This window comes from Eubalaena glacialis, chromosome 19 (genome assembly GCF_028564815.1).
Source record: "Eubalaena glacialis isolate mEubGla1 chromosome 19, mEubGla1.1.hap2.+ XY, whole genome shotgun sequence".
Lineage (NCBI taxonomy): Eukaryota > Metazoa > Chordata > Mammalia > Artiodactyla > Balaenidae > Eubalaena > Eubalaena glacialis.
Window position 1 is genome coordinate 9,334,605 of NC_083734.1, and position 27,730 is coordinate 9,362,334.

The following is a 27,730-nucleotide window of genomic DNA, read 5'->3' on the forward strand; positions in this document are numbered from 1 at the left end:
TCTTTTGTTCAGCTGATAAGTCATCCCACCCACTCCATTCCCCTGCCATCAGACATTTATATTAGTACTATTGAGACTGATTTTGTTTGTTCTTACTACCATAGATGAAGAGCCGTTACAGCTTATCACACTGTTAGACTGAGTCAAGACATACAGAGGATAATTCAGTGAAACCAATATGTAAAAGTGTAACTAGTCCCCTAAATTCTAGGTGACAGCAGGATTTGCTGGGGAGGGTGGGCAGTTAAAGCACTCACTTTTTTTGGAACCAAAAAACAGTGCTTCATAGCTCCATCTACTGACAAGGCTCTGAGCCTCACACAGACGTCGCTGTGATCCACGCACAGAAAACTTGCCCAGTCCTGCCAGCCCAGCACCCTCATTCCCAGGCCTCCACCTGCATATCATGACCCAGGCAGAGTGTCCATATTTCAATGGGGGCAGCAAACTTGATACCGGATTAGAAAACACCCCACAGGTAAACAAGTGAAACATCTGTTCAGTTTCGAAACACTAACATTAACTCCTGTGGGTGCAGGCGGGCAGCAGGATAAAGCATGACTCCAAATCATAACCCCGTGTGGCACAAACACCAGCACCATAAGCTTTGCTGTTTTCAAATTTGCCTCTTCACATGCACTATCTTATAAAAGAAGTCTGTTACATTAATATTTACTAGAGATTGTTTTTCCTTAAAATTAAAAAAGGGCTACTGTTCCCATATATCATATTTTTAAGTCATGGGACCAGATGTTAGACAAGATGCTCTAAGTCCTAGGAAGATGATTTGCAAAGATGCCTCCTGCCCCCGCTCCCATTTTTAGAAAAGAATTCAGTAACACATTCAAATTTTAAAAGGCCAAGCTAGTGCTCTCAATTTGTTTCAAACTTTGAGGCAAATATAGAGAGAAAAACAACCCATGAAGTAAAAGTCAGAATGTAGAAAAGGCTTATCTTAGCATCCCTCTAGGCAAACACTGCGGACAACTGACAGCCTGGACCCAACCCCCCTCAGGCCCCGTTCCCACCAGCGGCCAGGCTGGCTATTCTCGGTGTCAGCCAGGCAGGAGAGACCTGGCTACAGGCTGCCCCCTAAAGCCACTGCCGCTCCCCAGGTCATGTCCCCTTCCCCAGAGGTACCAGCTTCCACCTTGGCTCTCAGGAGATGCTAATGGCGTCTCCAAGACAGCTTCTGAGAGAAACAGAGTCAACACACGACAGACACAGGATTGAGAGAGGAGGGTGGTGGATGAGCCGCACTCCTCCTGCTGCAAAGGCTGTGCAGCCTCCATGCGCATCACTTCCAAGCGTTCCAAATCAGCTCACCTCCGGAGGCATGAGACAGAGTCAAGGCCAGCGAGGCCTCGAGTTCGACAAGGTGGTGAATACAGCAGAAAAACACTGGGCTCCTTCCCAAACCTGGCTCTTCCGTGAACCAGCTGCGTGAGCTTAGCCAGTCACCTACACCCTGGGCCCACTTTCCCATCTGTAAACCAAGGCAAAACCAGCTCATCCTGCGCCCAGGTCCCTGTATCTAGTTGCCACTTGCCTACTTGTGACTCAACACCCCAGCTGTGGCTTCTGGCTCCTCACTGAGTTGGTGGGGTATCGCTTCTGGCCACTCAGCTGGCTCCTATTTTATGCAGGAAGACGTTTCAGGAGCAAGGGATGGGAATGGGTGGTGAGATGAAAATATCTGGAGACAAGAAGCTGTCCTTTGCCACCTGGAAAATCAGCCCCCTCCACGCAGGGGAGACCATGTGGACCCAGCTCAGGGGCAGCTCATTCCTGAAGGTTTCAGTGTGAGCCACGCAAACCTGGCAATCGAGCAGCCCTAGGAAGAGAACCCACTCAGAGGATCTTTAGCTACACAGGCAAGCAGTTAGTAGAACTTTCATACCAGGAAGCAAATGCTCTATTTGAGCAAGTACAAAGCAGCATCTTGAACCAGATACAGAGGGTCACTGACTTACAATGGTTTAAGATTTTTTTTGATTCTACCATGATGCAAAAGCGATACACTCAATAGAAACCATGCTTTGAATTTTAGATTTTAATCTTCTCCCAGGCTAACAATATGCAGCCCGATCCTCTCTCACAATGCTGGCCAGGGCAGTTCCCGGTCAGCCACACAATCACGAGAGTCAACAACTGATACAATTACAACCATTCTGCACCCAGACGACCGTTTGGTTTTTCACTTTCAGTACACTATTCAATCAATTAGATGAGATAGTCAACACTTAATTATCAAATAGGCTTTGTGTTAGATGATTTTGCCCAGCTGTTGGCTAATGTCTAAGCGTTCTGAGCATGTTTAAGGTAGGCGAGGCTAAGCTACGACGTTCAGTAGGTTAAGTGTATTAAACGCATTTTCAATTTACAATGAATGGGTTTACTGGGACGTAATCCCACTGTAAGTGGAGGAAGATCTGGAATCCACAGAGAAAGCTGAAAGAGGCCTGGGGAATCAACCAGCTTCCTCAGGGGGTCATATGCCAAGGGCTGCTGCAGCTATCAAAAACCAAAACTATGTGGGAGTCCCCTCCTGAAGGGGCCGGAAATAAGCCCAACAGCATACTCTGTACTTTCACGGACCTGGCCTGTGCTCTCCTGGACCCAAAGCAGTGGTGACATCAGTGAATAACACACTGGCCCCTGCAAGCCAGGGCCCTACTCCCAGCCACTGCCTGAATAACAATTGGTGAGATGATCCCAGGGGTGTGCAGCTGGAGAGGAAGTGAGAAATCGCTGGGGAGCCAAGGAAAAGGACTGAAGCTCCAGAACTCATCCTTACTTTAACCAGAGTAGCTCTGTTTGTTATGTTTTAGATTTGGGGTTCCTGCATAAACAAAGAGGTCTGCTAAACGTTGAAACCTCTGATCTAATCCAACCCTTCCAATGATGGCTGCAAAAGAAGCTAGGAGTCTGCCCATCAGTAAGAGACCTGGAGTTTTCTTTTCAACTGTTCAGCCAGCAGAGCTGGGCACAGCACACACACACCAGGACAAGCGTCTCTCGTGAGTCAACTTATGACGAAATCTCCAGGAACAACTAATAGAAGCTATTCCCGCCTGCATACTGACAGACAGAAGAAAAAAATTTTAATGTATCCTACCTTAATGTTTCTTATTCACTTAGGAACTGGATTCACTTACTTTCATTTACATATAGTCTTAAAACTACAAACTACTCCGTTTATGCTCTTTGTTATAAGCAGTGCTCAGAATCTGACACATTCGTACAGATGCCCCAGTTTACTTGTTCCTCAAGTCCAGGCACCCTGTCTCTTGCTACTAAACATCTGGCACCTTCTCTCAAGGGATGAGGAGAGAAGCCCGGATCCAAGTAACCTCTAATCCCAGAACACCAGCACGTGTCATGAACGGCAGCCCAGCAGGAGGACCAGCTCCTGGATCCATCGCAGTTACTCGAAGACTTAGCAAGCTGCCTCCCTCAAAGTGCAGGTCCTTCCTCCCAGATTTCCACACGGGGCCAGGGCTATTCTCAGGCTGCTCCTGGAAATCACAGCTAAGAGCAGAAACCAGCACCAAGAATCAGCATGAGGAATACATAAGCCACAAGGATGTACTGTACAACACAGGGAACACAGCCGGTACTCTGTAGTAACTATTAATGGGATATAACCTTTCAAAACTGTGAATCGTTATATTGTATACCTGTAACTTGTGTAAAATTGGACATCAACTATACTTGAATTTTATAAAAATAAATAAATAAAAAACAATCAGCATGAGAATGCCTGTTCACACATCCTGAGGCCGCCTGAATTTTCTTTGCCCTATTCCACAGCTGCTGTCCATCCCCGTGTCCCATGTCACAGCAGAAGTGACATTTGAACCTGGCTTTGCAACTCCAGCTCCTCTCTCCCAGGATGGCAGAAACCCAATAAAGCAACCTCAATCCTTTTTCTTTTTTTTCTGTGAAATTTATTGTTTCCACATTAAAAGATTTTTTTGAGGGGGAGTATTTTTTTTTAACCACATGATGATCCTACACAGCTGCCCAGAGTAGGACACCATCATAAGTCTTTAACATGCCATATGAGTTCTGAATAAATAAAAGCTACAAAGCCCAAGTTATATACAAATATCTTAGGCAATAATGTTTACAAACCTATGTACAATAAAACAAATGTAAACAGTAAATGCAGCATGAGAGTAATCAAAGGATGCACAGGGACAACCACTTATGGTCAGTCTGCCCCCAGGAGCTGGCACCAGCCAGCCCCTGGAATCAGGCCGCTCAACCCTTCCTAACACAACTGGACAGGCCCTCTGAAAACAAAACAAAAACACTCTGAAGGTGTCATTTAACTGAAGGACCAGAGAGCTGGCGAGGAGGATGCCACCACCCCCTACCCCGAGTCTCAGGCACATGGAGGAGGAGGAGATGGCAGGGGCACAGCCCTGCGCGTGCCCAGGTCCCAGAAGCTCCTGCCACCTGGGCTCAGACAGGCGTTTTGCTGCTCTGGGAGGCTAGTCTATGGAATGATAACTGCTAAAGTAAAACCAGAAGGTGCAGAAAATGTTCCCTAATTCAGTGACCTTCCCGACTCTTTGCCAGCAACAGGCCCAAACTGTGGGGGGTGGAGGTGGGGGACACATGATCCATGAGCACTGGAGATGCTTGGGTGGGAGCTCAGGAGGAGAGCACACGTCGACCTGATTTGGGGGAGAACCTCTAGAAGATCTGCAATGTCCTAAACATAACTAAATCCTATCAGTAGAGCAGGGAGGGGGCTATGAGGCAGGTGTGATGAATGGGTACTTCTGCATCCAGTGACCAAGTAATACGTGTATGTATCACCTTGTGACCCACAAAAGTGCAATCATGTGAAACCAACGGCACTACGGCAAGAAGAGAAAATAGCCAGTATTGATGTCGCGCAGAGTCCTGGGGCTGGGCAGGGCCCAGCAGCCGCCACTGCATGCAGCCTGCCCTCTGCCAGCCGTGGGGAGGCAGACGGAGGGGCACGAGCTGGGCCCGGGCACCGAGGGGTGAGGCGTGGGTGTCCTGGGTTGTTGCAGGAGGGCGGGAGCCCCGACCTGGAGGCCGGGCACTCACACGCTGAGAGGCAGCATACCCGGTGCCGACGACGGGCGCGAGGAGCCCAGACCGGGAGGAGGAGAAGCCGGGTCAAAGCCGTTTACTGCCCTGTGGGGGTGACCAGAGCAGAGAAGGGAAGGGAAGAGAAAGAGAGACTGTCATTTAAAATCACTCGACACACAGCGAAATTCATTTGCTCTCTACAACTATTCCTCTTCCCAGCCTAGAGCAGAATCCTGATGGCCCAAGGGAGCGAGCTGCCTAGAGAGCATGATCTGGTGAGAGACTTGCGAAGCCCGTGGTCCTGGGGGTGATGACACTACTGCTCCCTCCTCGACAACTTCATCACACTGGCCACGGCAGCCACAGCCCTGATTGATTTCCCAACAGAGCAGGTTAAACGTCTACCAGTAGGGAACTACCTAAATAAATAAGGGTACAAACAAACAATGAAATACCATACAGCCATTAAAAACACATTCCAGAGTTCTTAACAGCATGGAAAATATTCCGAATGTAACTAACGCTAGGTGGAAAAAGCAGCAGGTTACCAAACTGGATATGCTCCATAATATGAAGGCAAAAAAGTGAGTAGTATATATTCTGGACTACAGCCCCTTATACAGCTAGACATTACCATCCACGGAGCTAAATCTAGAATGTGTGGACACACACACACACTCCCACATATACTACAGAAGGAAAACGTAACAATACTCTTCTTCCCTCTGAGTTGTGGGTAAATTTTATTTACTACTTTATACTTTTCTGTTGTTTTCCAAATCTCCTACAATGTACAGGAACATCTTAAATAAGGGGGAGAAAAATAACTTTTTTAAATTGTTCAGCAAGCAAAGCCAGATGGGTAGGCTTCTCTGCCACCTTGTGAGACACCAGCCCCGCCCAGCACAAGCGCCTGCAGCCAGGACCCAGCCCCGCCCCAGCCCCAGCCCCAGCGCCCGGCAGCACAGCCTCAGGAAGCAATGAGGGAGTGAGTGCGAGGCCTGCAGCCCCTTTCAGGACACCACTGCAGCCCTTCCATACTGACAAACGTCCTAGGAAAATGTGTCCCACTCACAACTTGGGAGATGCCGCCAAGTGCAAGGGGCCTGACTGCCCCACACATGCCCGCCACTGTCCCCACCGGCCTACTCATCAGAGGGGCCCAGGGAGTTGAATATAGACTCATGGACAGAGGTTCTCTTAAAAAAACAAAACACAGACACATATTCCCCACCAAGATCAAGATGACGGTTTCATACACTGAAGAGGTGAGGGCAACCTCCTGGAGAAACAGGCATGCAAAGAGACTTGACTAATGACCCTTGACTACTTTGAAGAACAGTTAACATCTGAAGAAACTAACCTGCGTATAGATTTTGAGTTGGAAATCATGCTACCCACACAGGCCAAGAGCAACAGAAGGGGCTCTGACCAGTGCAATCTCTCCCTGTTGTCCATTTTCCCACCTCAGTGATGCACGCTCAAGATTTTCTCCCTTCCCTTTGGGCTGGGGAGGTCTGATATTTGAGCTTCATCACATTTGAAAACTTTAAATCATCCCTCTCCATCTTCCAAGGCTGTATGCCTTTGCCTCTTCTGGGGACAGAGCCCACATCCTATATGCCATTGTAGCCCTCACATAATAAGCCATTTGTCTGTCATTTGTCTGCCTGGTCCCAGAGTCCTGATGCCTGCCTCTCCTAGAACCTCAGGGAGAACTAACTAGGCGGGCCTCACAAACAGCTTCAGCTTTACACGTGTGAGCATCAGATTCCCAGCTGCACAGAGCATGGCAGCAGGCAGGGCTACAGACAGTCCCCGAAACTCGGCAGAAAGGGAGCACTGCTGGGTGCCAAGAAGAACCTGGCACTGTTCCACAGGGCGTGCAAAAGCAGCAAACGTGAGGATGGCTCCACATGCAGGTTTAGGACTGAGATTCCTGCATTTTCAGGAATGGACCTTTAAGGAATGTTAAGTTCATCCCCATTGTTATACTGCCAAGGAAACAAAAGCAGGAGAAGGTCCAGCCATTCACCTGAGTGCACCCTGTGAGCCTGTCAATGGGGAGCTGGGCCCACAACCTGCCTCCAGATGCCGAGGCCATTATCCTTTCCCAGTTTCCTCCCGGCCCAGGGACACCTGACAGGCTCCAGTGAGCAAGCACGCTGGGGCTCCCACTGCAGGTTGCTCTAATGGAAAAAATAAGCGGTGCAATCCAAAATATAAAGGGAAAACAAGAAACTAGGTAAAGTAGCTTCTCTGTGTGGACAGAAATGGGAATTCTGGATTTGAAAGTTCGATGGAAGAGAGAGAGAATAACAATCCACCAGGGTCTTACCTAGCACCTCTCTTTGAGTCAAGAACTAGTAAGTAAAAGACCAGGAGGAAGGAAAAAGCTGAACCTAGAGGCAGAATTATCAGTCTGGTGAGGTCCCTTGAGGGAACCGCAAAGCTGTGCAATGAGGAAAGGTTTCCAAGAAAAGAAACACCTCCATACTCACCACATTTGGTTTTAGGGAGCAGCAAAAGAGCCGAAGGGAAATGTCCCAGTGGACAACACAGGACTGAATGGAGAAAGAATGGGCAGGGATGGAGATACAGATCTGGGAATCATCTATGTAAAAAAGGTTCCAGAAGCTATAAAATTTCCTGATCATACCACAAAAATCTAGTTTAAGAGTCTGAAAAATAGAGAATCCAGCTAAGACGAGGAACTAAGGTCAGCTGTAAATGGCAACAGAAGAAGTGAAAGAGGAAAAAGAACCAACACATGTTTAGAAGCTGGTCAGGAGGATAATAAATTTAACACAATATAGATAAAGCATGGGGACTAAATCTGTCAAAGCAAGGACAGGTACACCTGAGAGGGCAGGAAAGAAAAGGAAGAGACTGGGCTAGAGCTAATTCAGGAGAGCAGGCAGGCACACTCCAGACCCCAGTCTCCCAGTTATATGGATAAATGGACGCTCAGCGCAGCGCCAGTCCTCGGCCCAGGCTCTGCAAACTGAAATGTACATTCCTCAGAAGGAAGGCAGCCCTTATACACATGTCCCCATCTACCATTCCAGCATCCTGAGGGAACACAAGCGTGAGCACAGAGGAGAGTCCCCACACAGCAAGAATCCAATATCATTAGTGCTGCTTTGAGAAAACAGAAGACACTGGGTAACAGGAAGCACCCCAGGCCCGTGGAGGCAGTCAAATGCGGGTCCCAGGACCTGGCAGTGACCCCCAACCCGCCCCCAGACTGCTGGCATCATCTCTACCACACTCCCACCTGTAACAGGAGTACCATCAGAGCACTTCACAACCGCCCCAGGACCACTACAGCTAACTTGTTTTTGTTTTGCACAGCTGAACCAATAATAATGGTGCACAGTCAAATCAAACAGGAACTTGAAAGCTCACTCATGGGCTGGAAGTTGGTTAAAGCAGTCAGCCCCATGCAGTTAGTAAAACCAGTTTGTTAATGTTAACTTGTCTTCCACCACACACCATGATTAAGAATGAAAGAGCACAGCAAACAAGTTCAGTTACCCATGAACAACGTGGGAAATATGACTTTTTCTTGCCTAGTAAAAGAAAGGAAAAAATATTAAACAGTAATACAAATACTATTTTCACACCATGCCCTAAAATTAGTCTACGTTCACCTACACCCAACCCAAAAGAAATCAGACTGGCTTACAAAATTAGGACAAGTGATACATAAGAAGCTAAATAAAAGCTATGGAGAAAAAAAGGACATTTTTGAGAGAACTCAAGTGACTGCACTGCACGTGAACTGGTGTCCTTTTGGATGAGTGATATGAACGGCTGGCAGTGGTTGGAGGAAACAGCAACAACAGGGAAGTAGGCCCAGCAACCCGCATTTTAGGGACTGAAGTGATCACAGACTAGATAAAATCCTGACTCCATGAAGCCCTCAACTAACCAGAGCTTACAAAATATTTTCAAATCCCATAAAACAATACATAACAATAAGGCTTTATGTTTACATGGTAAGGCGTTGCTTCATCTCAAGATTCTGAGGGAAGCAGGAGCACACAGTGTACACACGTACATTCAATACCTGCACGCGCACGCAAACCAACTTTGGCAAACCCTCCCGAACAGTGACAGTGCTACAGACAGACTCCTTAGGAGTGAGAGGCAGCAGGCAAGTTCTAGAGCCAAAGGCTTTTTTTAAATGGAAAGCTTCTTCTCATGCTGAAACTACAAGCTACACTTCTACAAGAACTATCATTTATGCTTTTAACCAGCCAGGTCTAATAATGGAGCTGGGAGTGGGGATATTTACCCCCTTCCTTTTGCAGCAGGTATATGCCATCATGGTTTTTATCTAGTCACCAGGTGAGCAGGAAGGAAGGCCAGAGGTAAAAAGCCAGGCAGGCCAAAAGGAAGCCAGAATCAAAGCAAAGCAGCAAGGAAGTAAGAACATAGCAAAACCCACACAAGAGTTATCCTCAGGAAGATGGCAACTACAAACGTAACTCAAGCAATAATAGGTTAATATTTGAGTGTGCATATACAATCCATTTACCATATAAACTAAACACTTGAGAAAAAGCCAACCCACAAAACCATGTTTCATTCTTAACAGAAAGAATACAATGAAAAATTTGTACTATTTAAACCAAAACTAAACATTGTCTGTAACTAGCTCTACTGAGAAGCATATTTCCAGATTCAGTTCAGGACATAAAGCCTATACCTACACCTAGGATGCTCCTCAAGGGACAGGGTCTCCGTCACAGTGCCCAGGGCGCCCTCCTCGTTCCAGGTTACACTGAATCCTCCGCCATCTACCTAAGACTGGGTTCCTCTCTGGGAAATCACTGCCCTGGTGCTCTGCATCAGGGGTCAAGTAGAAGCCAGGCTCTCAGGAAGACAGAGCAGTGAGCCGGAACTGATAATGTTATCCCTCCTTCATCGTGACTGTTCTAAGGACTTTTTATTGCAAAGGCATCTGCCCGACCAATCCATTTATGGTTTGCCTGTTCTCACGTCATAAGATTCCCAAGGCCCATTCCAGATAGACGAATAACTACTCTATTGGAGGGAATTATAAGTTGCAGGAAAAATAATTAGGCACTACTTCCAACACTCATGAAGACCTCCCCTATAACCTTCCCTGTACTGTTTTGGGGAAATGCCATCTCTAATGTAAAAATATCTACCTACTTATTCCACTTACCATTATAGTATAAAAATGACACTCCTCAAAGTTGCCTGGAGCTCCTAAACATGAGGAATATTAATTTTATTCTTACCACCACTGAGGAGCCCCAATGGTTAGAATAAAGTTCTGATTTATATGTTGATATTTTAGAATGTGCTTTTAATGAAATGTGTATAAAGAAAGCCCTGATTTATACATTATTTTAGAATGTGCTCCTCAATGAAATACATATACTTCAAGGTAGAATTCTCTTAAGGGAGAGAGAAAAACCAGAACACTGCACTCCACAAGGATGAACAACAAAAAGCTTTTTAGAGTGGACTATGCATCAAATCAGGGCCTCCACAAATGTGCCACCGTCACTGAGGAAAGCAGAAAATACAAGTTCCTTTAAGAAGCTGTGAAAATTTCTATATTGCTTTCACAGAACAAGGACAAGCTGCCTCTATGACTCAAAGCAGAGTCGGTGGCAAGGGACCCCTGGCGCCTCAGTTGCTGCTCCACTACCAGCTACCTTAAGTCACACGGTCAGCATCTCAGACCATAGGTCCTAACCAGTTACCTAGACTAAGGCACACCCGTACAAGAGTATACCCATGCAGCATTTTGTTGGTTTTTTTTTTTTTTAATTAAGTAGAACAACATGTACTGACACGGAAAGATACTGGCAATATAAGTCACCACAGGCATATTGCAGAGCAGTATTTAAAGTATCCCAGGGACTTCCCTGGTGGCACAGTGGTTAAGAATCCGTCTGCTGGGCTTCCCTGGTGGCACAGTGGTTAAGAATCCGCCTGCCAATGCAGGGGATATGGGTTCGAGCCCTGGTCCGGGAAGATCCCACGTGCCGCGGAGCAACTAAGCCCATGCGCCACAACTACTGAGCCTGCGCTCTAGAGCCCGCGAGCCACAACTACTGAGCCCGCGTGCCACAACTACTGAAGCCCACGCACCTAGACCCCATGCTCCGCAACAAGAGAAGCCACCGCAGTGAGAAGCCCGCGCACCGCAACGAAGAGTAGCCCCCGCTCGCCGCAACTAGAAAAAGCCCGCGCGCAGCAACGAAGACCCAACACAGCCAAAAATAAATAAATTAATTAATTAATTAATTAAAATAAAGTATCCCATAAGTTTTTTAAAGTGTATAGCAGATGCATAAAAATATGATTTTACATGCCTAGGAATAACCATAAGGATGCAAAAAACAGTGTGAAAACGGAAAACACTTTTTACTTTATATACTCTGTACCAACTGACATATTTTTGTATTAAGGATGTACCACTGCTTTAATCTTACAACAATTTTTTTTAATTCTCAATTCCCCAAAAAACATCTTCACATCATACAAAACTTGTATCTCCTAAACTGTACTTGATCCAGTGGTTTCATATTTTTCTAAAATCTTCAGACAGAACGTTTGTTAGGAGTTCACACATACATGATCATCATGTTCTCTTCTACTCTTAACAAATATTTGCCAAGAAAGTCTACTAGCCTGCAAGCACCTTGAGCACAAGGACCGTATCACAGTCACCTTTACTCCCCAGAGCCTAACACAGCTGCCTTTTGAGAGTCTGCTTCCCAGGACAGAAGCTTCAGAGTCAGGGTTCCCAGGGCAACAGACTCCACGGGGACTAGAAGACAACAGACTTCATGTCCCCTAAGATCTCAATGATAACGTTTCAGGTAGGTTTATCAAACTGAGTTTATCTTTTCAAAGTTCAACAAAGCTCACTTAATAATGGGCAACTTCACTACCCAAAAAATTAACGTTTAGAATTTCCAGGACTTACCCTTTGTCGAAGAAAGACGTGTGCCCTGATCGAGAGAACTTCGTGCCGTTGCTATTCATCACCCCACAGTTAACATTCCCTGAAATATAGGATTTTCGTGACGCTTGGTCCTTTGCAAAATTCCTGCAAGCTGCTAATTTGGATTCTAAAGCCTACAAAAGGAAGAAGGAATGATTTGGTTGTCAAAACAGTAGCTGCACATAAAAATTTGCATTTCAAACCATTTCTATTTCAAGACTCAAATCTTATTCTCTCAGTTGATAATGGTGGCTGTTTAAGCCATATCAATCACCTTTCTAATAGAAAGAGGGAATATTTATGCTGACTCCCTTTCTAATGAACTCAGAATATATACTTCTCTCAGTGTTACTGAGGGATACAGATATAATCCTCACCTTACAACTAAGAAAAATGTGGCACAGTATACAGAGATGGATCCCAGGTCTCTTGGCCCTATCCACTGTTTCTTTCTAAGTTGTGGACTGTCAGTTGGCTAGTTGGGTGTGTGCGTGTGTGTGTTTTGGGAGCAAGCATTTTAAAGAATGCAAAAACATCACTTGAAAATTTTTTAAAGCAGCCAATTCTTTCTTTAGGGCTTCAGGTTAGTCGTTTCTACTGTATCAGAATGGATAAGTTCATTTACAACACCTCACATGAAGTTAAATGCTATTCTACTTCTGAGAGCACACTGTAAAACATCTAATACCCTTCGTCTATAGTTAAATAGTTCACCTGAAAATGACACCAGCCCGTTAGCATTTACCTCTAAACTGAGTGCCTGCTTAGCACCTGTCACCACAACACCTGGTCAATGCCAGGCTCTACAAACCAACAGATGACATGAAGAGAACAGAAGTTTCTCATCAATTTCCATCACTCACAAATATCACCAACTCCCCCTTTCCCGCAAACACTTTATCAAATCAAACCACTCTCCCCGAAAAAAAAAAAAGACAAAAAACAGTCCAATCCTATTATCCATGACACTAAGGAATGTGGAATACATAGATAAATTAAACCCAGAGGGACTTCCCTGGTGGCACAGTGGTTAAGAATCCGCCTGCCAATGCAGGGGACGTGGGTTTGAGCCCTAGTCAGGGAAGATCCCACATGCCGAGGAGCAACTAAGCCTGTGCACCACAACTACTGAGCCTGCGCTCTAGAGTCCGTGGGCCACAACTACTGAGCCCGCGTGCCACAACTACTGAAGCCCACGCGCCTAGAGCCCATGCTCCGCAACAAAAGAAGCCACCGCAATGAGAAGCCCACACACCACAATGAGAAGCCCACGCACCACAATGAGAAGCCCGCGCACCGCAATGAAGAGTAGCCCCCATCACCGCAACTAGAGAAAGCCCGCACGTAGCAACGAAGACCCAACGCAGCCAAAAATAAATACATAAAATAAATAAATTTATTAAAAAAAAATTAAATCCACAGATAACGTATTCCACTCTGAGAACCCTCCCCCCATAATTTCAACAACAGCTATTAAGACACAACAACAAAAACAGACTGAAACTTCTTTCTCTTCTCCTTTCTTAAAACAAAAGTACCATGACCTAGTAAAACAACAACGAAAGAAGGAAGAGAGGTAGTGACCTTGTAGGACAAGCTCTGAATAAGCATTTTTTCAGCATCTTATTAAATAGACACATACACAATAAAAATTGAGAGCCATTAATTTCCTATATTCAAGACACTCATTTATTTGTTCTGATATTTGCTGAGAATCTATCATATAACAGGTACAACTTGTGTTTGAGGTGTCGGTGAGACAGCCTAATGCAAGCACTGGGTCTGGCACTCAAAAACAGTGGCCTAGAAATCAAGATTTAGACCATATCCACACCAAGCAGGAGATGAAACTGTGGTTGTGAAGATCAGAAAGGTAAGGCCAGAACTCTGAGCAAAATCAACACTGAAATGGTGGGCAGATGAAGACCCAACAAGATGACAAACAGGAATGGGCAGGAAGGCGAGCAGGCGTGACACAGCGACACAGCATCAGAAAAGCAGAGGAAAGAAGGCCATTTCAAAAAAATAAGTCAGTGCTGAATGTTTCAAGTAAAATTAGGACAGAACAGCATCCCTTGGATTTGACAGCACTGAGATCATCAGTGAGCAATTTGAGTGGCGTGAGCAGGAAACAGAGCCCAGACTAGGCTATCTGGGGAGTGAGTATGCCATCAAAAATGCTAACAATAAATGGAGACATGCTTTCAAAAACTTGGCTGGGAAGGGAAAAGAGAAACAGAATGACAGCTAAAGAGAGACGTAGGGTAAAAGGAAAGAATAGCTGCTTTTATTTTGGCTTTTAAGGTTTAAAAAGTGTATAATATGTAATATATATATATGTAATATATAAATATTAGATATAAAGTATAAATAGTAGATATAAAGTATATATATGTAATACATTATACATAAATACTGCATATAAATATTAAAACATACAGTAAAAGTCTGAAGATACAGGAGATATAAAGATGAGAAGGCTGGAAGGAATGAGATCCAAAGCACAGAGGGACAAAATTAGCCATGGGAGGAATGTGATACTTTTACCACTGAGATAAAAAGGAAGAACAGCCACAGAGGTAATAATAGGAGAGTACTAAAAGAAGGTTAAGAGAGGAAAACAAAGTTTAGATAGATGGCCTTGATTTCTCAGTGGAAGAGGATGCAAGAGTGGGAATGGGGCTTCCAGGTGAAGTCAGTGGACAAAGTAGTATGAAGAAGTAGAAAATGAAATATTCATAAAAGTATGCAGGGGCTGGAGGATAACAGCAGACCAAAAACTCTAACGACACCTTAAAAGACAAACTGTCAGCTGAATGTGTAAACAATGCAAGGACTCTAAGTTCAACTTTCGTGCACCATTTCTAAATAAATTACTTAAGGTACTAACGCAAAACAGGGAACAAAGATGACAACATGGGGTCCAGGAACAGGCAGAACTAACCCAAGAGTATAATGAAGAGAAATTCAAGGCTGACAGCAGTGCAGCAGCCCTAGAAGCATATCAGAGCACTCAGTAAATAAGAAGCCGGAAGATACAAGATATAGCAAAGAAAGTGTTTCTTTGCTCCACAAGAAAACAAAGGTAATCAGAAATGCTAAGACCCATGATAACAAAAATATCCAATGATACACAAATTATATATGCAAAGGCTGAATGTAATTTTCAAAAATAAAAATGGTTGAATTTGTTGAAATGACAGGATTTTAGAAGCTTTTTTCTTTTTATTTATTTTATTGTGATCTTGTAAAAATTGTTTTGCAGTGAAAATAATAAAAAAGATGGCCAATTAAAAAAAATGTTTAAAAAAAGACATACATGTCAACTGTGATACAAATATGAAAAAACCTAATATGGTTTTGAGTAAATAATAGGTAAAGAACAAAATGCTTGAAACACCTGTTGAGCAGCACAAGTAAAACAGCCCTAGAGCCCAGCTCCTCCTCGACGATTATTCAGTAAATAATATACATGTAGGCATAATATTTTAGGTGCTGTTGACTAATTTTCAGAACCAACCAATGGAGAGCTCAAGAAGGGACAGAGGCACACACAACAGGGAGCTGAGATACAGTCTAATAAATTCAGAAACATAGGTTTAAGCATGTTATTTAAAGTTATAAAAATAACCAACAGAAGAACAAAAAATAAAAAATTAGGAGAATGTAAGTTAAATTCCTCATCTTTTTGCTTAAAGTTGTTAAGATACAGAAAAGCAAGCACATGACTTCAAGTTATAGGTTACAACAAATAGGTTAAACCATTACAACGCAACTCTTACGACAGCTAGGTTAAAGAAAGATTATGTTAGGAGTAAGGGAAGATTACTCTATGTACTGTATGAATGATTTGTGCACATTACTTTTTATAGTAACTTTAAAATGCAGATTTAGAGTTAATCTGATGTTCAGACAATAATTTTATGAGCCAGAAAAGGTAACAATAGGACCTTCTATCTTGGCCTCCCATTTCTTCTTTATGTAAAGTATAATGCAATTTCTGCTTTTTTCAGAAAGAGTGACACACACAAAAAAAATAAGTGAAGGGGCGGTGGATAGTGGGAAGTTTCAGGGGTAGATTATTGAAAAGAGAAATAAAAGTCACTGAGGGAAACAGGAAAGAAAACTAACTAATGCTAGAAATGCTAACTTTATAGTGGCTTAAAAATCCACAAGGTCATATAACTGTTTCCTGTGATCTGGATGCAGGAAAGAAATCCAGTTCCTTGACTGATCCAGGCTGCAGGTCTCCTCCATGGCCAAAGAGCCCATGAGTCAACAGTGGCAGAGTAAGCGATCCGTGGATCACAGATGAGTAGGAACAAAGTGAAAGCAAGAGATAACCGAAAAATCAAAACAAGAGTACTGCTCTCGATAAGGTCAAAGAGTAGGTATTACACAGAGTAAAAAACTGAATAAGCACAAAACCAAGTTGAATATTCCAAAAGCCGAAATGTTCTGGAATGCAAGGTTAGAGCCAAGGAGACAGCACTGCAGTTGAGGGGGCCAAGCAGCAAAGACGTGTATGACTAAGAGCAGAAATTCATGTCACGAGCCAATGCGGAAGTCCTATGAAGAAAAAGCCCGGGGATGACCAGGAGGACAGCAGGCAGAGAAAAGAAAAGGATCAGAGGGCGGTATAAGACACACAGCCTTAGAGGAAGTAGGAGGAATCACGATGCTTTAGAAACAGCCAGGGGGAACTTGAAGAAGGCCCAGTGGGAACTTGGGAGCTAAGCGCAAGGACCTTCTGCAGAGGCACTGGCAAGGCTGAGCCCTGGAGGTGTTCACAGCCTCAGCTGATCACTGGATGCTCCTGCTTCTCAGCTTAATTACAGACTTTACCACAGGAAGGTATCCTTTTTTCTTCCCTCACTGCAAATTAAGAAATAATGCATCACCTTGGCAGCTGAAACACCTAGTGATAAATAATTAAAGGCTTACCCCTACTTTCCGTAAGAGGTCCCCCACGATGTTTAGTGCTGATATCCTAGCTGAAGGAGTCAGCGGACTGGTACCAAAACCGTTCGGTATAGCTAGAGAAAGATAAAAGGTGAGTGATTACTCTTGCAGTTCCCTTTACATTTGGGTTTTCATATTACAAAGCAGTATACGCTCAATGAAAAATCAATATAGTATTCCAAACTGTGGATAAAGTATAAAGTGGAGATACCACAAATATCTCCATTGGATGTTGAGATTATATCCAATTTTTCATCATTATAAACAATGCTGAAAGGACATATACCCTTAAAACATCTAGACAAGTATTTCTGGAGAAGAGCTTCCTAAAAATAGAACTGCTGAGTCAGAGGATACGCCCATATTTTCACCTTAATATCCTGCCAAAATGTTCTCTAGGTTGTGCCAATATCAGCAGTCTGAATGGTAATGCCCTCAATAGTATTAGACATCTTTTTTTCCTGCCAATTTGATAGTCACTTTGTTTTAATTTTTGTTTCTCTAATCAAGAGTCATTTGAATCTTTTTTTCTGGAAGTCATCTGTTTAATCTCTGCACTTTTTTCTACTGGGTTGTCTTTAATCAATTTGCAAGGGCACTATACACTATAGATATTCACCTTTTCTCTTATATATGTTGTACTTCCCAGTGTGACATTTATCTCTTAAACTTTGTGGTTTGGGGGGAAGCCTTGGGCTTCCTCACTGCAACATAATAAAACTGTTCCCCACATTTTCTCCTAATGTTTTTCTAAAAAACTTTTTACCACTTAGATTAGTAAACTCATCAAATATCTAAATTTTTCCCCTCCAAATGGATATCTAATTGTCATAATACCATTTAGTGAAAAAGACTTATCTCATCTGAAATGGCACTAAAACCACACACTGAATTCTCTATACATTTCAAGTTCCATTAAATTATTTGTCTATTCTACCAGAAATATGCTGCTTTAGTTATTATAGTGTTAAAATATATTTCCTAAAGGGCAAAGCCTCTTCTTGTTACTAACCTATTTCAAACTTTTATTGACTATTCTTGCACATTTACTCTTCCAGAGTAACTTTATTAAAAATAAAGTTTTCTTTTTAATTTTTATTTTATATTTGGCTGCATCGGATCTTCGTTGCTGTGCGTGGGCTTTTCTCTGGTTGCGGGGAGCGCGGGCTTCTCATTGAGGTGGCTTCTCTTGTTGTGGCGCATGGGCTCTAGGCACACAGGCTCAGTAGTTGTGGCTCGCGGGCTCTAGAGCGCAGGCTCAGTCGTTGTGGCGCACGGGCTTAGTTGCTCCGCGGCATGTGGGATCTTCCCAGACCAGGGCTCGAACCCGTGTTCCCTGCATTGGCAGGCGGATTCTTAACCACTGCACCACCAGGGAAGCCCCAGAGTAACTTTAAAATCAACTTCACAACTTTAAAAATCCTATTAGGATTTTTATTAGAAATTTAAACTATTGATTGATTTGGGGAAAATGGATATTGCAACTAAATTAAGTCTTCCTATTCTGAATCATGGTATTTAACATGGTATTTATTCACATCTTCTTTCATGCCCCTCAGCAAAGGTTTTCAGTCGTGCACATTTCTTCAATTTATTTTTGAGATATTAAAGCATGGTGGTTAAGAGCTCTGGAGCTAAACTTCTAGATACACATCCATCTCTGCCGTTAACTGTGTGACCTTAAGTAACCAAATGTGAAAGGGGGCTAATAATAGCACTTAAATCATAAAGTTGTTGTTAAGTTTAAATTCATTAATAAATTTTGTTTTCTGGCCGTGCCTCGCAGCAGGCAGGGTCTTAGTTCCCTGACCAGGGATTGAACCCACGCCCCCTGCAGTGGAAGTGCAGAGTCCTAACCACTGGACTGCCAGGGAAGTCCCAAAATTCATTAATAAATTTTTTAAATGCAGAGCACATAGTAAGTGCTCAATAAATGTTACTATTATTTTTATCTGCTTTCTACAGAGTTGTAATCAGCATGTAAAATGCTTTTGTTGCTGCTGCTGCTACTATCCTTGTCCTCTAGAATATAATCACATTGAAGGTAGCAACTTAGTCTTACTAGACCACTATCCTCCCCTGAGGATATCCGCATCCTGAGTAATACATGACATATAACAGGTGCTCAATGCGATACAAATAAACTGCTATACTTCTCTTGGCAGGAATTTCTGGATCTTGTTTTTCCCTATTCCCCTCGAATTTTATATTTTAGGTATTATTAAATCTGTACTTTTATGGTAAGTTGTCTTGAATGCTTTTTGGAAACAAGCATTTTATCAATAAAACACAATTAGAGCTAGACCACTTCATAGAGATCAGCTCTTCAATCTTGCCACTGATTTCTCTAACCTCTGGCTTCTCACTGTGTCTGTGCAGACTTCCTTGTCATGAAACGGCAGCTTTTAGGTCAGTGAAAGCTCATGCTATCAGTTCCAATCGAAAAACGTGTCTGTCTGGACAAATATTACTGCCTTAGGGTTGACGTTATCTTAACTGTGCCAGAGCAAGCTCTATGCCCTACTGACACCCACTTGAGGCTCCAGACTATTCTGATTAGTGCCCAACTAAAGAATTTTCAGAATTTATCTGCATAATTCTAATTAGTAACATAAAAGCAAAGCTTTGTTAATTCTCAAATGCTAGTAATTCTAAGGTCCTCAAATACACAAGCAGCCATTCTGAAAAACGAGAGCTGCTTATGATTGCTGTAATCTATACACTGCCTGCTCTGTATTCTCAGCAGCAGAGTCAGCACATACCAGTACAGTCAATAACGTAACTATATGGAATTTTCACATACCTTACCCTCACCTCATAAAAAGACGAAAATAGGGTGAATTATCTATTCAAGGGCTACTGAGCACTTGAAATGTGGCCAACGTAACTAGAAACTCAATTTTAAATTTTAATTCATTTAAATCCATAAAATTTTAAAATTTAAATAGTCACATTGGAGTAGCTACCGTATTGGGCAGCACAAATATGGAGTGCTAACTGCACTAACCGCCCAGACAGAAACCTTCTCGTATCACTCCGAAAGATAAAGTCCTATATTTTAAAAAAAAGTGTGAAGAAAGACAGCTTCCACTGGGGGAGAAGAAAGTATAGGGGAGTGGAAGTAGCTGAAATATGATCTCCAAGCTGCAAAAACTAAATAAATCTCAACTGAGAGCTTCAGGGTTCCATTCTTAACGTTCTATCTAGTGGCTACTAAATCGTTTTTCTGCTTACCTGGATTTAAAAAAACACCCTGACTGATGGCAAAAGGCATATTCTTTCTGTACTATTCATCAGTTATTCTGAACATCACCTATGAAAATGGCAGCTACTGAGGCATGTTATAGAATGGACATGTCCACCCAAGCCAATCTTAGACAAGTCTGAATGGTAACTCAGTGAGTCTCTGTACTTTCTGTGTATAAAGCATTCTAGTCTCCCATGATACGTCAAGTGGCAAAAGAAATAAAACTGCATTTAAATACAATCCCAAACACAACACCATAAAGCAACTATACTCAAATAAAAATTAAAAAAAAAAAAAATACGATCCCAAAACTTGGGTGTAACAAGGTGGCACAAACACAAAAAAAGCACACACAATAGAAAAAAATTCAAAGTGTTAATAAGAGTTGACTTTGAGCCCTAAGATTGCAGATGGATTTTATTTTTTCTCGTTTTTAAATTTTTCTACATGAACATGTATTACTGCTATAGTCAGAAAATAAACTTCCCTTAAAAACCTTTATTAAAATTTCAATTTATTAAGCTGCTCTTGTCTTAAATGTAGCCCTCATCTCACTGTTTCCTACGTATGAGTTGGCCTAGGAGACCAATGCCTTCTGCTTCACACAGGGCTAGATTTAACCAACTTTTAAACTAAAATGATTGCTTAGGGACTTGCCTGGTGGTCCAGTGGTTAAGACTCCGTGCTTCCAATGCAGGGGGGCATGGGTTCGATCCCTGGTTGGGGAACTAAGATCCCACATGCCACACAGCATGGCCAAAAAAAAAAAAAAAATTAAAATGATTGCTTAAACCTTAGCAACCCCTGCTTCACCAGCAAAGCCTCTTAAGTGGATAATCAACCACAGGTTCAAAAAGAAAAGACACTACAAACCTTTTGGTGAAGGAAAACTGTTCTCTGTTCCTTTGCCAACAGGAGTAGCTGGCAAAGAAAGTGATGCTTGGACAGCAGAATCCATCTTTTCACAGTCTAGAGTTGGAGAACTGGGAGCCGACTTTCTAGTTACTTCCTGCTGTCTCTCCCGAACAGCTAGTTCTTGTCTTAAATCTGTAAAATGTTGCAAAAGTAGTAATATTCACTAGAGGAAGAAAATACATCAAGCAAAGTCGCATCTGAAATGGCATAAAGACACTCTTCCTAAATTACTACTTCTCAAAAATGAATTTCCTATTTAACAATTTTTACTTCCAGGGGAATAAAAATGACAACAACCCTACTGTCTACATGATCATTTAGACTTTAAAAATGCTATAAACTTAACAGAACAATTATTTATGCCTATATGAAAAAAGAAACAGGGCAGAGTCCGAAGTAGAACTCACAGTGAACATATATGACACAAAAATAAATATTCTTGAATAAGCATTTTCAGAACTCTAATGAAAAACTGATGAGCTCATAAAAGTGCTAACAAAAGATCAAGATGAAAAAAAAAAAAATTAATTACATGGGACTGAGTGAACTGATGAGGATGAGTATAATTTTTGTGACTTTCTGGTTGAATTTAAAAAAAGAAAAAATCCCACAAGAACTCAGAGGCAAAGAATATACAAATCAATTTTCACTGCAAAGTAAAGGAGCTGTTGCAGTGGAGGATTACTGGACTGAATGTCAATATTATGACATAGTATGAGTGTGTTTCATGTTTGGTAATTGCAATCATTGTTGCTTTTGTTGTGGTCATCCATGTACAATGCTTGGTGTCAGTCTATTTATCTCTTGTAAAAATAAAATACAGTGTGTGTGGGGGAAAAAAAAAAAAAAAAAGAATACATTCTGTATGATTTCATCTCAATCATCTTCTAGGTTATGGTTGTGGACATGAGGGAATGTCAGGGATGATCATCAAAGTGAGATTACTAAGGGGTATGAGGGATTTTGAGGGGTGCTGAATATGCTTATTATTTTGATAAAGATGACGATTTCACTGGTATAAACATATGTTAAAACCTATCCAATTGTACAATTAAAATATGGGCAGTTTATTGTATGACAAAATAAATAAATAAATAAATAAATAAATATTCTTTACCAACTCATTTGCATTTATTTTGAAATGATGATGTAGTCTGGGGATTATTACAAAATCAATGAAGTGCATTTTTGTCATTTTAAATGGGTTGGCTTTTTTTTTTTTTAATAACTAGCCTATGAAATACTTTGTTTTAGAAAGAAAGTAGTCAAAATAGTTGCAAATTTTTTTGAAATATTGAATTTTTAACCCAAAATTAATGTTTTCTTTTCCAGTTATGCAATTGACCTACAGAATACTTGCTTATATTAAAAAAAAATACAAAGTTACCATACTCCTGGGTATATATCAAAGTAGGGCACTGAGATATTTGTACATCCATGTTCATTATGGACACATGATAAGTAAAATAAGCCAGTCACAAAAAAGATAAATACTGTATGATTTCACTTATATGAGGTATCTAGAGTGCAGTGGTCCCTCTCTTATCTGAGGAACATATGTTCCAAGACCCTCAGTGGATGATTTACGTCCACTGAGCGTGATGGTGCAAAATTTCATCCTGCTACTCAGAACAGCAATTAGAACAGCAACTCAGAACAGCTACTCAGAACAACAATTTAAAATTTATGAATTGTTGATTTCTGGAACTCTCCACTTAATATTTTCAGACTGCAGCTGACCATGGGTTACTGAAACCATGGGAAGCTAAACCTCGGATAAGGGGGGACTACTGTAGTCATACCTAACAACAGTAAGTAGAACTGCAGGGCTTCCCTGGTGGCACAGTGGTTAAGAATCTGCCTGCCAATGCAGGGGACACGGGTTCAAGCCCTGGCCCAGGAAGATCCCACATGCCTCGGAGCAACAAAGCCCGTGTGCCACAACTACTGAGCCTGCATGCCACAACTACTGAGCCTGCATGCCACAACTACTGAAGCCCACGCACCTAGAGCCTGTGCTCCGGTGGCAACGAGAAGCCAACCGCAATGAGAAGCCCGCACACCGCATGGAAGAGTAGCCTCCACTCGCCGCAACTAGAGAAAGCCCGCGCGCAGCAACGAAGACGCAAGGCAGCCAAAAATAAAAATAAATAAATAAATTTATTTTTAAAAAAAGAGAGAAAGTAAAACTGCGGTTGCCAGGGACTGGGGAAGGGAGAAATGGGAATTTGCTGTTCAATAGGCAAAGAGCTTCAATTTGCAATATGAAAAAGTTCTAGAGATCTACAAAACAATGTGAACATAGTTTAACATTACTGAACTGTACCCTTAGAAATGGGTAAGATGGTAAATTTCATGTTACGTGTTTTTTTTTTTAACCAGAATTGTAAACTTAAAAATAAATAGGATAGAGTTAATATTTTATACATTATATAAATTATGAGGAGTTCTTCAGATGAATAAACCCTCCCCCAAAAAAGGAAAAGTCATGAAAAAATGATTTTTAAAAGAGCCAGTAAACATTAGCAAAAAGTTTTCACCAGTGGTAACCAAAGAACTACAAATTAAAAACAATGTGATATCAATTTTCAACTTTCGAATAGATTTTTAAATAATTTTAAAATCTGTTTTTATTATTCACAATACTAGTAAACATTGTGAGAAGGACACTCAGTCACTGCCAGAGTGTAAAGTTACCAACTTTCTAAAAAGTAATTTAGCAGCATCCGTTACAACCATTAAAGATACTTATATCCTTTGCCACTTCTAAGAATCTAAGAAAATCAAAGACACTCCCCAATATTATGTACAAGGACACTATTTACAGCACTATTTACAGCAAAAAATTAACCACCAATAATAAAGGACCCATCAAAAAAAATCATATATAACAGAATATTATACATTTTTAAAAACCTGCTTCAAAAGATTTTTTTAATGGCATGGATTACATTCACTATATTAAAGGAGTATAGAAAAAAATATATATGTATATATAACGTGGTTCCAATTATATAAAGGAAAAAAATATACAGGTATGTTTATGTATAGTCACAGGGAAGAGTGGAAAGAAACACACCAAACTCTTAGTGGGTTCTCTCAAGATAAAGGGATTGACAGAGACTTTTACTTTCTTCTTTACAATATTCTGCATTCTAACATGCATGAAAAAAAAACAGAGGGAGGGAAGGAGAATTTTAAAAGAAAGTATATATTCTCTATATGTATAATATGTATACAGCAATATGTACACATATGTAATGCTAATATGTGCATGACAAAATTATTTAGGACAAGCAAAAAGGAAAAAATCCAAACAAACCAAGCAGTATATACGCACAGTGGTAGTGGTTAAGGCTTTGGGAAACAGACCAGGGTTTGAATCCCTACTGACAACTCAAACTCTCTGTGCCTCAGTTTTCTGACCTATAAAATGGGGATAATAATACCTACCTCCTAGAGTTGATGATGTAGATTTTGAATAAACAGATTAAAAGTACTTAGTATAGTGTTTAACGAAAGCATATAAATGTGTAGCTTTAAAAAGTTGATCCTGAAGCTAGCTTAGCACTCTGGCTCAGGGACAGTAAGGTAATAAATATTCTTTAAGTATAAATTTTACCTCTTGCTTCATCCTTTAACCTCTGTACAGAGACCAACAAAGATTCCTTTTCATCAAGTTCACTTTCCAAAAATGCATTTCGTTCAATGGCTTGATTTAGCCTTTGTTCAAAGTCTTCCAGCGAAACTATTGTTGCCCTAAAAAAAAAAAAAAAAAAAAAATTAGAGTCCATGAATTAAATAACGTGCAAATAGCTACTACAAAAGGAAACTGTCAGTTTATCTCATGCCATTTCCTGACCTAGAAAGCCTGGCCCAGTTAAAAGAGAATGATCTCGCCCCCTTCTGACCTCTGGTGCATTTAGTGTCTCTACTATCATTTGGGGCCATTCGATGTATTCTTTTCTCTTAAATTCCCATCTAAATTCCTTCAAGTTTCTTAAAGGAAGCCTACTTATCATACAATTTATACCTCCCCATTGGACTTTAAACATGAGTCAATGAAGTTTACATATTTTCAGGAAGAAAACTTTTCAATAGTTTTAGAGTACGTTAAGAATTAACTAAGAATTAGTTTAAAACGCGGTCCCAGGTCCCACTCTATTTACTTTCTTCCTACCAAGCTTTTCTTCTTCCTGCATTTCTCATCTTATTTATTCAGCAAACACTGACAGGTACCTGCTATGTGCCCTCTACCCACTATGTGCTACAGAAATAAAATTTCCTAACCTCAAGTTAGAACTCTCAATGCCAGGGGTCCCCAGCAGGAGGTGAGCAGCAGGAGAGCAAGCGAAGCTCCATCTGCCGCTCCCCATCGCTCGCATTACCGCCTGACCCCCCCCCCTCCACTCCACCCCCACCCCCCCCCAACCCCGTCTCTGTCTATGGAAAAACCGTCTTCCACGAAACCGGTCCCTGGTGCCAAAAAGGTTGGGGACCGCTGCTCAATGCCATGTCCAATTTTACCACCTCCTGTCAACTGTCAAAATGACTCTCAATTCCATTTGCTCTCCTCCAATCTTCTGCCCTTGGCTTAATTCTTCATCCATCACCTGGATTACTCCTCAATGGCCTTCACATCTCCTCCTCCCTACTTTCAATTCCTCAGTATTATCTTCCCAAATCACAATCTGATAATACTCCTTTGTTTAAAAATTCTTAAGGAGCACCTCTTTGCCTACAGAATGACTTTCATTTTTTTTTTTTAAACATCTTTATTGAAGTATAATTGCTTTACAATGGTGTGTTAGTTTCTGCTTTATAACAAAGTGAATCAGTTATACATATACATATGTTCCCATATCTCTTCCCTCTTGCATCTCCCTCCCTCCCTCCCTATCCCACCCCTCTAGGTGGTCACAAAGCACCGAGCTGATCTCCCTGTGCCATGCGGCTGCTTCCCACTAGCTATCTATTTTACATTTGGTAGTCTATATATGTCCATGACACTCTCTCACCCTGTCACATCTCACCCCTCCCCCTCCCCATATCCTCAAGTCCATTCTCTAGTAGGTCTGTGTCTTTATTCCTGTCTTGCCACTAGGTTCTTCATGACCTTTTTTTTTTTTCCCTTAGATTCCATATATATGTGTTAGCATACTGTATTTGTTTTTCTCTTTCTGACTTACTTCACTCTGTATGACAGACTCTAACTCCATCCACCTCATTACAAATACCTCCATTTCATTTCTTTTTATGGCTGAGTAATATTCCATTGTATATATGTGCCACATCTTCTTTATCCATTCATCCGAATGACCTTCAAACATAGCCGAGCACAAGGTTCTCCACAACCTGGCCCCAAACATCTTCCAGTCTCATCTTGTTCAGCCATACTGTCTTTACACACTTCAGTCAAAGTGAAATATTAATACCTCATGCACTTTCCTGCCTCTCTGCCTTCGCACCTCTCTCTTCACCGGTTAACATCTACTCCTCCTTGCAGACTCAGCTTCCCCAGTTACCACAGAGTACTTTAGCTGTGCCCTTCTCTATGCCCTGGAGCAGTCTGTACATTCCTGTACCAGTGTTTATCACGTGGATTGTCCCTATCTGTCACGCCCAAGGGCAGTGGCTAGCTTATCTTTGTATCCTCAACTCCAGCATCATGCCAAGCATTTAAGTGTCACTCAGATACTAAGGAAAGCAATATCAGACAATAATTGTAAAGTAATAGGAATTAAGTTTGGAATGGTTAAGAAACAACTAATTATAGATATATGCAATCTTGGCAAAGTAATGGCAAGCCACTATAGGCTGTTCAGCAAAATCATAATAAAAGCATTATTTTGAGACAATTCATTGATTAGTATTAAAACAGAAGAGAATAAAAAGCAGTGAAAATTTAAAGACAGATCAGCTAGGAATTAACTGCAGGATTCAGGTATAAGATGTGAGGACCTTCAAGAAGTGTGGTAGTACTGAGAACATACAGGGAAGATGGAGGAATGAATGTTTTAAAGAAAAACCAACAGGATCAACAATGGTTCCTGAAAGAAGAAGAAAAAAGGAAAAACAGAAAGAAAAGCCTGGAAGGGCATTATCTGGGGAGATAAGGATTTTTGGTAAGTTTCAATGTGACAAGTTACAGGTGACATGAAATACCAAAAGGAAACGTTCTGGAACTAAGATCTAGGTGATAGGTTGAGCCTAAAAACAAATTTTAATCACTGATTGCCAACTTTGGTTATTCGAACAAAATGCACATCATTCACTTACCTTTTTGCTCGCTCCAGGTCATCATTGGCCTGCTCCAGCTCTCTCACATACTTATGTAACTGCTCCTTAATGGCCCGAGTCTGACTTAAATCATCTTCTAATACTGAGACCTGCTTGTAGCTCTGTGCATATTGATGCTCCAGTTTCTCCTGAAGGTGTGGGTATAGGAAGGAAAGCATGTGTCATTAACATATAGTTTTCTTTAATAAAGGATGTAACCCAAGTAAGGGGTGGGACGGGGGCGGGCAGGATCCAAGAAA

The 27,730-nt window shown here is 41.7% G+C and overlaps 1 protein-coding gene across 3 annotated transcripts in view; it reads right to left on the bottom strand.

Annotated features, from left to right (window-relative positions):
- Positions 1 to 3,948: 3,948 nt before the first annotated feature.
- Positions 3,949 to 27,730, bottom strand: part of NDEL1 (nudE neurodevelopment protein 1 like 1) — a 34,831-nt gene continuing 11,049 nt past the window's right edge. For 2 of the 3 annotated variants that reach the window (XM_061174618.1, XM_061174616.1), the window contains exons 4-9: positions 27,471 to 27,619; positions 24,814 to 24,950; positions 21,150 to 21,323; positions 17,012 to 17,103; positions 12,050 to 12,201; positions 3,949 to 5,178 (exon numbers count right to left, since the gene is read on the bottom strand). In XM_061174618.1, coding sequence (XP_061030601.1) covers positions 5,085 to 5,178; positions 12,050 to 12,201; positions 17,012 to 17,103; positions 21,150 to 21,323; positions 24,814 to 24,950; positions 27,471 to 27,619 — 798 coding nt within the window. In that variant the 3' untranslated portion in view covers positions 3,949 to 5,084. Of the gene's footprint in view, positions 5,179 to 8,610; positions 8,646 to 12,049; positions 12,202 to 17,011; positions 17,104 to 21,149; positions 21,324 to 24,813; positions 24,951 to 27,470; positions 27,620 to 27,730 lie in introns of all 3 variants that reach the window. The other variant, XM_061174617.1, reaches the window with a different exon arrangement.